The sequence below is a fragment of the Antechinus flavipes genome, chromosome 4 (assembly GCF_016432865.1).
Source record: "Antechinus flavipes isolate AdamAnt ecotype Samford, QLD, Australia chromosome 4, AdamAnt_v2, whole genome shotgun sequence".
Lineage (NCBI taxonomy): Eukaryota > Metazoa > Chordata > Mammalia > Dasyuromorphia > Dasyuridae > Antechinus > Antechinus flavipes.
In genome coordinates, this window is record NC_067401.1 from 370,018,442 (window position 1) to 370,031,345 (window position 12,904).

Below are 12,904 nucleotides of genomic sequence, written 5' to 3' on the forward strand. Positions count from 1 at the left end.
ACATGCTTTAGGAAGACAGAGAACTTCTATTGTTTATGTCAGGTTGACAAATAGCTGTCTCAAATCTTCTAAGCAAAAACTAATCAATCACTATCACTCTTCTTTTCTTTTTATGACCTTTTATTTGGTGTTACCTGCAAATTCACATCATCATTTCATGGTTTTCATGAAGCTATTTCCCCTAGAGATATGTTTTCCTTAAGCTAGAACATAGGAGATGCTGAATGAATGCTTGTTGAATATAAAGAAATTGAATTAAAGAGTTTTTGAAACTTTTTCTGATCATGTGTTGTATGACTTAAGCAATCCAAATAGAAAATATTTTTGATTTCTTGTCTAACAAAAAATATTCCTGATAAACACATATCCTAAATTATTCTTAAGAGTACTGAGACTCATAGTAAACATTGGGTATTTTCTTCCTCACCTTAGAATTCTGTATTTTGGGTTATGAAGTCAATTAAACATTTGCATGTGTCTTTGGCTCTTACTGTAGGCTTTAAATTTTGATACTGTGAATTTCAGATTCTCTGTCTTTTTTTTCCTTATTATAATCTTTTGCTAGATATAATGTCAGCCCATAATATATACATATATAGGTTCCAATCTTTGGACAAATACCAAATTAAAAAAAAAAGTGGGAGACTGATAGTAGTTATGGTCTGGCTATAGCTAATATAGAAATATTTTACACATTCTTCTCCAGTTCTGAGATGTACTAGTACCATCAATGCAACTAGTTGCCGACTTAATTCTTGACTGGGGAGAACGTTTTGGAAGCTGAGAATGTTTGCTAAACAACAGAAAAAGAATTATCCATGAACAAAACATAATCAATAAGAGAGCCTCAATAGTTCCAAAATCAGTAAATCAGTTTATTCCTTTAAAACTAGGCCTCTGTTTTACTATAAGTTTTGACATGTGCTAAGGCTCCTGTAATGTTCTCTCCTTCAGTCCATTTAATTGAGTAACCAATAAATAAGTGTTTGTTAGATTCCTGCTACATATCTGGCACTCTGCCATTGATGTTTCAACAACTTAGTAATTATTTAAAGGGAGGAGTTAACTAATTCCAAGAAAATAAATAGCCAATAATAATAATGTTAGGATTAGCATTCAGATTTTCCTGATAATACAGCTTCTTAGAATCTATTCAGAGATCATAGTTTATAGATCTTAGATGGAGGGGGATAGAGAGAATGAAAGAGAAAAAAACGAGACTATGACTATGATTAGATGAGAACAGACACATCTAGAAAATAATAAAGATGTGAATACATACATTCAAAAGAACCTTATCTGGATCATGTAACTCTTCATATAAATTATAGTTTTAAGTCGTAATTTTTGCCTTAATGAGAAACAATAAAGATAATAAATCACATGTAGCAAAAACTTAATAGATTTATGCTGAATTGAATTGAGAAATGTTCAGATAATATGCTAAGCAGGGACCATACCCATCTTTTTGCATTTACAATTGAATGATAGTGGGATATATGTAAATGATGAAACATGTGACAAATTGAATGTAAAAATTTTAAGAAATTTCCCCTTCTCTCTAGCCACAAATATAAGTTTCACAAGTTTCCTTTTTTTGGGCACAGTTTTCTTGGAGCACTGAAATAATTCTGGTTGTGCAGATTCTTGGCACTTTTTCTCTCCAGTATGTTCCAAATATTTACTTAAATTTCAAGAAATAGAGGTTTGTTTTAAATATTTTTTGCCTGTCTTGATGTCTCTAATGCTTAAGGTGCCTAGCATGTAGAAATAATAAATTCTTGTTGACTTAATGACTGCCTTGGAATTGTATATCAGAAAGGCAATTTGGCATAACCTTTTGACTATTTACTGAATGTAATCATGTTCTTCTTTGTCTTTATTTTAGGAGTTCAGAACTTCACTGATACTACTCTGTTACCTTACACATCTTATTCCTATCACATCTTGACTACCAATGTGCATGGTTCAGCAAGGAGCACAACTGTGACCTACAGAACAAAATCTGGGACCCCAGAAGGAAATCTGAACCTCAATCATATCATTCCCATTAGCCCATATTCTGCGACATTGTACTGGACTGCTCCCTTAAATGATTCTGGCCCCATAGAAAAATATATTTTATCATGCATTCCTTTAGATGGCTTTCAGTCTTGTGGCTCATATGAAGGTCTTGACACCTTAGTCACCATTTGGAATTTAGTTCCATTCACAAAGTACCGCTTCTCTGTTCAGGCCTGTACAAATGGTGGATGTTTACATAGCTTACCTCTGATCTTAACTACTGCTCAAGCACCACCCCAAAGAATGGACCCTCCTACAGTGCAGACAATCAGCTCCACAGAACTCTATGTAGAATGGCATCCACCAGAAGAACCAAATGGTAGGAATTCCAGAGTGTCATAGCCATTGAGGATTGTGTACCATGTAGAATATGAATGGGAATCTAGAAATTTGGAATTATATATTGCAAAGCTGTGGTTAGGTTCTCAAGTGTGGAATAGTCATTGAGAAGCAATTTCAAAAGATGAAAGATATTAGTTGTCCTGGTCAGTGGAGCAAGTACGTTTCTTTTAATCTAATCAAAAATTCCATTCAATTAAATTGCCCGTTAAAAGGCTAGTATTATCTTTGCTCCTAATGACATCTGCCACAACAGGAATGATGTTTATAATTTGAAACTCACTTGTGAAATGCATTATATTTGACTGTGTCACAAGTTAGGTCATCCACATGCAGTAAATTTTCTCCTTTAAGCAAGAAAAAGATGTAAAAATAATAAAAAATATGCATATAGGGTAGGTGACTCCATTAAGTTAATTTTAGTGTTGATTATATTGAGCCCTTGGTTATATAGGCCACACTTGCATATTAAGATTTTTAGTAATGTAACATTACGTACTTTTTCATGGCAAGACCTTATGAGGTATTAGTTTTTCTTTGTTACACTCTATGACTTATTTGCTGATAACAAGCAGAAAATAGCTAAAATATTGTCATCTTTATGCATATCAGCCAGAATTATAAGAAATAGCCAACCAAAGAGAATTATAATCTCAAATTAGAGGAATAGTTGTCAAATCTCAGAACAGAATTAGTTCTTCTTGTTTAATAATAGAATTGTTAGCTTTTCCCCTGGGACAGATTTTACCAGTTATAAGTTGCAATTTCTGTGGCTACTTTTGTATTTGACCATGTTATGCAGAGTAAGGACTTTGCCCATAGAACCAAAATTTAGAGGACACCTACAACATTTGCAATTTTTCAGCAGCACAGAAACAATGGAATTTCACATGTACTTTATAAGAATAGTTAGTGGTATTTTTCCAGTAGCCACAGACCAAGTAAAATGATATTTGTCCTGGATGATTTGTCTGTCTTCTTCCTCCCTACCCATTTCTTAGACCCCCCTAAAAGTGTTATTTCTGTCACCTCTATATGGGGCCTTATGCCAGGGTCTCACCTCCTTAATTTGCTTAAACAGTTGGTTTTAGGATATGATTCCTCAGCTTCTCAGGTAGGTTTTAGTTCTCTTTAACATCAAAAGATAGTTGTTGTTGTTACTGGTATATATATAAATGTGTTTATATGTGATCACTTTATTGTTTAGTGAATTATAAAATATCAAATTGTTTAATAAGATATATTGATTTATATATTTTAATTTCTAGGAATAATTATCAGATATGAACTTTACATGCGAAGATTACAATTTAATGATGAACCAAGTATGACAGAAACTAGAGTTTTTCAGAATAGTGGATGGTTAAATCCTCAACCAGTTACAGCATCAGCCAATGAAAATGCCTTAACACCTCCCCAAACAACTACAATTATTACTGATTTGGAGCCATACACTAAGTATGAATTTAATATTGTAGCTGTGAATATGGCTGGTAGTGTGTCTTCAGACTGGATAATTGGAACAACTGCAGAGTCAGGTAATGGTTAATTATTCCTTTAATTCCCTTTTTGCTTTCTTTCTTTCCTCACCCCCCCTTGTCATCCCTCTGCTGTCCTTCTGCTATCCCTCTGCTATCTCTCTGCTATCCCTATGTTATTCCTTCCTTCCTCCCTTGCCTCCCTTCCTCTCTCCTTCTTACTCTATCTCTTCTTCCCTCTCTCCCTTCCTGCTTTTCTTCTTTCCTCCCTCCCTCCTTCTTTCTTTCTTTCCTTGTCTCTAAAATTAGTGTTATTTCTACTGCACAATACTACTTACTTCCCCAATCTTCTACTCTTTGATATGAGATGTTTCCTTATCTATTAATTCTTTTTTGTCATATAAGATAGATGGATGTTTATGTATTCAGGGTAATTATATTTTAATCATACCTTGGGTAATAAGATACCAGATAGCTTAAAATGAGAGGGGAGAAAAGAGAAACCACATGTTTGTTTCAGTAAGAGAAAAAAGGAATCATGAATGATTCCCTCCAGTAAATTCTATTCCAAAACTCTATCATGATATGGAGGTCATTTAAGATTTTGAAGGTTAAGCCAAGAAAAGCACAAAACTCATCAGGTCCTAACACTCTAAAGATTTTTCTAACATAAATTTTGTGATAAAATTGTCTCTTGTCTGAGCATCAACATAGCTAAATAAGAGTCTCTGACATCAGTCATTGAACAAGTATATATTAACTGTGCTAGGACTATATGCTATGTTGTTGGAATCCTTACAAAGTGTTAAGTCATTAGAGTTGATAGAGACAATAATTATATAATTTAGCATGGTTCAGTATGATTGATCTGATGCTATGAGGAGATGTTATGGGCCAGAACTTGAAACAAGGTACTAAGTAGAACTGATAGAAACAATGCTTGTGTTCACACCTTTAGAGAGCTCATATAAGTAAGAAGCTCTTAGGGCCAGAGAGCACTCTGGGAGGAAACCCATAATCCCACTCTCGGATACCACAATCCCACTCTTGGAGAAGGAGCATAAATAGAGCTTCAGTGAGCCAGTCAAGTCAGTTCAGGAGAAGCCCTCTCTCGGAGGCGCAACCAGATTCAATCATTCCACCTCGGTGGCTGGGCTCCTGCACTTCCCCCACTGAGATCAAGGCTGGTCTGAAAGGCTCTCCAGAAAGCTGCCCATCCCCAGGCAAGGAGACAAGACTGGGAAGGAGCACTCTGGGAGATTGAGAGCCAGAAGCCCTCTCTCGGAGGCAAGAGAGATTCATTCCATCTTCCACCTTTGTGCTGGCTGGAGGCTGAAGAAATTAGAGGCAAAGGACAACTGCAAGAGCTCTTGGAACCAAGCAGAAAGATAGGCCTCTAAGAAAAACTAACCGGGCTATTTTGGAGGAAGCAATAAAAGATCTGAACTTTTATCACCTGGCTGCATTTGGGTGATTATTACTTTTAACTGAAACTAAGGCTGCCTCCAGAAAACCTCCCCAAGAAACCTATTCTCAGAGAAAATCATCTTATATTATAAAAAAGAAGAGAACACCATGCTATATATTAAATGAAACAGTATATCCCCTCAAGGAGCTTACATTTGAATAAGAAAAATAAGTACCCACTACAGTGTGTGTGTGTGTGTGTGTGTGTGTGTGTGTGAAAGAGAGAGGGAGGTGAACAGGGGGACACAGAGGAGAAGGGGAGTGGGACAAGGAGAGAGGAGGAAACATTTAGGAAAATAACTTTGACAGCTATGTGGATGATATATTATGTAAGGAAAGACATTGTCATCATTACCACTACTATCCCTATTGCTTTCATGTTGCAAAGCACTTTCCAAATGTTATTTCCTTTGTTCTTCACAACCACCTTAGGAATTAGATGCTATTCTTATTATCCCCATTTTACATATGAGGAAACTGAGGCAGACAGAAGCTAATTGACTTGCATAGGGTCAGCTAATAAGTATCTGAAGCTGGATTTGAACTCGTCTACCTGACTCCAGGTCCAAAGCTCTACTCTAACAGTTACTGCAATAAGAAATTATGAGGATTTGAACAAGAGTGGTATCAGTAGTAATGGAAAGAATTAGAAATTTGTGGGAGATGTTATAGGCATAGAACTTTGGCAACTGATGTGGGATGAATTAGAGTTAAGGGTTGGGAATGACACTGAAGTTAAGAACTTGAGAGAATGGGAGTGTAGGGTTCTGGTTAGCTTTCTGGAGGTTTTGGGACCAGCCTTCCTTTTAGCAGAGTAAACACCACAAGGATAGTCAGGGATAAAGTCCTAAGTCTTTATTATCTCCTTCATAGTCTGCCTCCTTCCCTGAAGCTAGGCTAGCTTTCTTTTCTCTCTCAAAGTTCAGGAAGCAGGAGAGCCACCAGGATGATCTCTATCTTGAAGTCTGTGTCTGGCTGAGTTTGTCCCAGTTTATATACTCTATTACAATTACATTATTATATTATACCAAGTATAAACCAATCATTATATCACTAGGGAACCATTATTTGTTGTAAGATTAAATCAATCATACTGAACTAGAGAACTCACATGCTTTTATTTTGTTTACTAAATAGCCATTGTCTTATCAATTCCACTGAGTTAACACCTTGTTTTAGGATTAAATTAATCATACTGATTTCTTGCCCTTTACATGGGAGGACTGAGGTATCCTTGAGGTAATTTTCTTAATTAGAAAAACTCAAAAGTGTGATTAGTTTTTGAATAAAGTTGATGAGTTCTCTATGGGGCACCTTGAGTTTGATGTATCTATGAGATGCTATACTCAAAATTTCCAGTATGCAGTTGCTGATGAAACACTAGAGCTCAGAAGAAAGACTAGGTTAGGATGCTTACATATAGGAGTCATCTGCATATTCCTGCTGCTGAACAGACATTTTAGTCATTTCCAGCAGTTTGTGATTCCATTTGGAATTTTCTTGTCAAAGATACTAGAGTGGCTTTCTACTTCCTTCTTCAGTTCATTTTATACAAGGAAACCAAGGCAAACGGGGTGAGGTGACTTGCCCAGAGACACACAATTAGTAAGTGTTTGAGGGCAGATTTGAACTCAAATGATGAAACTCTATAGTGAGAGAAAAAAGAAAAGGGCCTAGACCAAAATTAATACAAGCATCAGAGAATTGATCCATACTTTGTTGCATATCAACTTTGGAGGCTTCATTGAGCATCCAATCATCTGCAAACAAAAAAACCCACATGCCAATACTCCCTCCACTTTGACTGTGGCTTGTAGCCTTTTCAAGCTGAAGAATTTACAATCAGTGTGGTAGCTGACTACGAGTCCATGTTTGTCCTCATTGAAGATTTTGACAACATGGCTGAAAACATCATGTTAAAAAGCATGGGAACAAGCTCACAGCCTTGTTTCATTCCAATGGTGATGGGGAAAGCTCGAGAGCACTGCCCATTGTCCAGAACCCAGGCAAGCGCGCCATCATGAAATTGACATACTAGACTGAATAACTTCTCTGAGCAACCAAATTTTGATTTAAGTGTCCATAAGCCCTGAAAGACCTTGGTCGGATCTACAAATGTTATATTCAGACCTCTGTTCTAGGCCTGGAATTTTTCCTTGAGTTATTGGGCAGCAAACACCATATTGACTGTTCCTTAGCCCCTTCTGATGCCATATTAGCTCTTAGGGAGATGATCTTTTTCCAGGTGTCAGGCCATCCTATTAAGGAGAACTTGGCAAGAATATTGCCAACAGTGACTAAGAGAGAGATCCCATTGTGATTATCACCATACAATCCATTCCCTTTACCTAAGGACTCTCATAGTTAATAGGCATGATAGGCAGAAAATATCAGCAAAGGAGCCTGAGAAGAAATAAACAGATAGCAGGAAACCCCAGAAAAATCAGTGTCACAAAAGGAGGAGAGAGGAGAGTTTTTGATATTATTTAACCAAAATTAATCTCTCTGAAGTTATCAGTGAATTTCTAAGTTTCCAAATTTAACTATTTCCTCAATTATCATTCTTCAGCACCTTGCAGCATGTGACTGTGTTGTATGTCATTTTGGACACTCTCTCCTTTCTGAGTACTTATGATCTGTCCTCTTGGTATTTTTCCTACCAGTACAATTATGCCTTTTCAGTCTTCTTTGCTGGTTTTTCATCTTATAAACTTAAAGTTGCCCTGGTACTATCTTGGGCATTCTCTTTTCCTTCTATATTCATTCAATTAGTGATCTCCTCAGCTCCTGTCTCCACACAGATGACTACTTTTTCTTCCTTCTTCTTTCTCCCTTTTCCTCCTCTTCTTCTGTTTGAGGTCAGATTTGAACTTAAATCCTATTGACTCCAGGGATGGTGATCTATCCTCTGTGTCCCCTAGCTGCTCCCTTGCAGATGATTTCTAAATGATTATAGACTCCACACTAGTCTTTCTCCTTAGTCCAAATTTACATCATTAAATGCTTACTGAACATTTTAAACTCAATATGTTTTAAATATGTCAAATTTATCATGTCCCAAACAAAACTCATCTTTCTCCCAGAACCTACCTGCTTCCCTGTTAAGCTGTAGCCTCTCTTTTGCTCATCTCACATAGCCAGTTAGACAATGGCAAATTTTGTGATTTTGATGTCTCCATCTTCTCTCACAAATAACACTCTTCTCTTGATTCACTTCATTTGTTTAGGCCATTATCATTGTTTGACTGGATTATTGCAATATTTTCCAAATTGCAGAACTACCCTCTCACCTTAAACCTTTCCTCACTGTAATTCATCTCCATGTAATTGCCAAAATTGTTTTTTCTGAAGTGCAGTTTGACCATATCACATCACCTCTTTTCTCCCTCTTCCAATCAAGTAATTCCATTGCCTCCCTATTACTTTTACCAAACTGCTGTTAGCCACCTAAAGCTCTTCATGACACAGCCCTTTCTGAACTTGCCATTCTTCTTACACACCATTTGGCCTTTATGTATTTTACAGACATAGTGACCTTCTTGTTCTTGATACATGATGCACTTTGTCTCATCTTAGTGCCTTTTCATTTACTATTCTCTATTCGTCCAATTCTCTTCCTTCTTACCTTTCTCTCTTAAAATTATTGGCTACCTTTAAGACTTCTTTAGGAAGTCTTTGCCATTTCCCCAAACTTTCAATACCTCCCTCCTAAGATTATTTTGTACCTACATTCTATGTATCTCACATACATATATATAGTGTATATTAATGAAAAAATTATTTTGTGTCTCTACCTCACTTCAATTCATACACATGTCAAGATATCACCATTGCAATGTTATTAATCCTTTTTGAGAATGAAAGAGTAACATATATATGTATACACATGTATGTGTATACATATATATAGAACATATCTGTATTTGTGTGTATATGTCTATGTACACATATGTATATTCATTATAAACTTCAGTCTTTAAAGGTAGGGGATATTTCCCCTTTATGTTTGTATCTCTAATGCTTGGTCCAGTTCTGAACCCATGATAAATCCTTAATAAATGCTTGTCGATTGATTGGTCCTTCCACTTCTAGCCCTGGATGTCACAACTAAAGCTCACAGAAAAGAAAATCAATTAAAATTGTTTTGAATCAGTTTCTCAAGACTAGTAGCTTGGGTAAAAAATTCTTCCTTTTATGTACTTAGTAAAATTAAAAAACAACTTCTTTCCTAACATGGAAAATTTTCACTTATATTCAAACACAATTCTCTTCCTGTGAGCTCTTTGTCCAAAGAAATCCAGATCCTGATCTATATTTGAATCATTAGGCCCTTTGAGAAAAACAGTCATTTTTATGTTTCCATACATAGGAATATTCATGAACAGAATGTTCATTGTGCTTGAGGATCTCTTAATGACTATTAGCCATCTTGGACAAATAATAGTACCATGCTATCACAAGTGATGAGGCATGGAATTCTGGAAGGGGAAAATCAAGGTCAGGAATGAAAAGTAATGGGTGAAAATGCAATACTGGACCCTCATAATATTATGGGTCACTGGCTAATGGAAGTGAGATGAGGTCCTTTGGTAATACACCTTTGGTTAGCACATTTTGAAATCCATATCAGGATACCAAAAGTAGCAGAAGAATATATGTGTGTGCATATATGTGAACATTCCAACAAAAATTTATTTAAAACTTCTTAAAGTCACTATGGATAGTAGGATCCTTCGAGTTTACTTGCTTTTGAGTGATAATTTTTCAGATGGAAAACTGGTTTGTCTAGATGTAATGTTTTTTGCCAAATATATATATATATATTTTTATGACTTGTCCTTATTTTATTACTAGCTCTTTGAGGCTTTTCCACTTAAGTGAATGTGACTTTGCTTCAGATACCTAAAACAGGAAACCCACGTGATTAACAATGATGGAGATTAATTTCATGTCTTCTTGTTACACAGAAAAAGATTGCATTTAATATGTTTGTGCAATGAAGCCTTTTCTTTTGGTCAGAGCTTTGTGGTATGAGTCAGGCTTTATTTCAATGAGAGCTTCTTAAAAGTATGAATTTTTCATTAATTCTTTCTCAGTGGTTTCCTATCATCTTGGAGTATTTGGTATTATATTTTATTGATTTATTTTAAATCTTGCCCTAATGATAAGGTTTTAAAATTCTTTACATAGGAAATAACTTTATTTATATATGCTATGAAACAATAAGAAAATGTTGAATTGAATGTTGTATTTTTTTAAAGGAGGGGTTTGATTTGAAATAATTTTAGGAAACAGAACTAATATATAAATAAACACTGTTAAAAAACTTGCAATCATGATACAAAACAATAAAAACAAAGCACATTATTTAATGTTTTATCTGTCTTCAGCTCCTGTTTTCATGCCACCACCTTCAGTATTCCCTCTATCTCCATATTCAGTAAATGTGTCTTGGGTGAAACCAGAAAATAATGCAACAAGGGGAGAAGTAACAATATATAAAGTCAACTTGATTTCAGAACAAATACCTTATCAGCTAGACTTCCTTGATGTTTCACAGGTATTGTTATTTTCCATCATCTACTTCATTAAATGTTGATTAATGTGTTATATTATTATCCTTACTGAAAATATAATTTTCATTCCAAAGTTCTCTTTACTGAGAACTCTTTTGGTCAGATAATGAAGTCTGTATCTTTCTTGCTGAGTAGGCTTAGATTTATGTATATTTCTTTTATTTGAAATTGTGAAATGCATACACAACTATGTATCCAAAAGAACTGAAATAAATATTCATATTATATTATTAGCCTTAAAGAAGGATAGAATATCAAGTAACAACCAACTCATTTGTTTCCTTATCTTTAAAAATATTTATGAAAATTATCTAAATGTATATCAAGGGTGTCTTCGATTAAAAATATAAGAAGTAACAGACTTTCACAAACTTTTTTTTCACATTAGACTTTTAAAATCATTTTGTTTAATTAAAGGTACAGTAAATAAAAGATGGTCAAGTATTATCTCAAGTTTGTCATTGTTCCCCAGGGGACCACATAGCAAAGTGCCTGGTTTATAACTAGAACTTGATAACTACTTTTTCTTTGAGCTTTCATTTATTGATTTCTAAAAAAAAAAAAAAAATTGTAGAACAGAATATAAACTTAAGCCTTTTATTTCCCAACAATATCATTCTGTTGTTAAGATTATGTAAGATTCCTTGATAAATACATACATATTGGTGGAGGAGGGGCAGAGAAGGACACTCCTCCGGAATTCTCTGAAAATAGGCAGATATTTGCTCACTAAACAAATTTGTCATTGTTTTGGAAGATGTGCAGTATGCAAATGCAAGATGGTGAATGGTAAAGTTGTAAAAATGGCCTGACTCTGACCAGTCCCTAGCAATTTAATTTTAATTTTGGAACGATTTTTTAAAAGAAATAGTTGTAGAATAAACCAATTTTTTTAAAAGAGAGATTTACTTAATCATAGTAATCAAAAGATATTAGTAAAATATATTCAGCAAGAATACTACCTTGATTCAGTGGAATTCAGCTTCCTTCCTTCTGTTTTTTTATGCTCAAGAAGTTTCTCATGACTTTTATACACAGACAAGTGTCTATATCATGGGCATCTCTAAACTCCTAAAATTCCCTGTCTTTGCTGAAGATGAAATGATCCTTTCAGTCTTCTTAGTTGTATAAGGCACTGTGAAATGAGATGACTTGCCCAGGTTCAAGCCTATATGAAGCCAGTACATATCAGAGGTTGGACTTAAATTCAGATCTTTTTGGCCCTGAGGCCAATTCTTTATTCATTATGTTATGCTGCCTTAAATAGCCCCTTAATAAATGTTTGTTAGGTCAGATTACACTATATATATATATTTCAAAGTCCATAGTTAGATGATAAATCCAGAATAAGTTGGTTCCTTAGATTATAGAGTGTATGAATTTGTGTGGTTCCTTTGCCCATTTCTAGTCAGAAGTATATAGTCAATTTGAAGTTCTCTTTCTGAGAACTTTCCCTGTCTTTATTTCATCCTTCATACTACAACCAGATTAATCTTGCTTAAACATAGATTTGGTCATATTATTCTGATCAAAAATCTTCAGGTGATTGCTACTTGTTAAAATTAAAATTCTTTTACTTTGTGTTTATGATTCTCTACTTTCAGGCAACGTTTTATCTTTCCAAGCTTCTCTTTCATGACTAACCTCAAAGTATTGAATACTTCAGCGAAACTAGCTTAATGTATACTTTGAACACACCCCATACAATTTTTTTGTTATTTCTATTCCTACAGGTCTTTAAACCAACCCAAAAGTCACCGCTCTATGAATTTTTCCTTGGTCTCCCCTGTTAATAATAACCTTTTCCTTCTCCACAGACTTCAGATTAAACTTTGCTTAATACCTTTCAAATTCCATTATATTATTATTTTTCTTTATAGTTACCTTTATAGAAAATATGTCCTTCTTAAACTACACTGCAAGCTTTATGAGTCTAAGGACAAAATTATCTAAACTTTGTTTCTCCCTCTGCAAATCAAA

General features: G+C 34.8%; 1 protein-coding gene across 1 annotated transcript in view; it reads left to right on the forward strand.

Annotated features, from left to right (window-relative positions):
• The window catches only part of USH2A (usherin), a 998,601-nt gene that overhangs the window by 220,055 nt on the left and 765,642 nt on the right, over window positions 1–12,904 (forward strand). Inside the window, exons 16-18 of the mRNA XM_051996749.1 lie at window positions 1,889–2,383; window positions 3,672–3,941; window positions 10,739–10,908. Of these exons, the coding sequence (XP_051852709.1) occupies window positions 1,889–2,383; window positions 3,672–3,941; window positions 10,739–10,908 (935 nt within the window). The remainder of the gene's footprint in view (window positions 1–1,888; window positions 2,384–3,671; window positions 3,942–10,738; window positions 10,909–12,904) is intronic.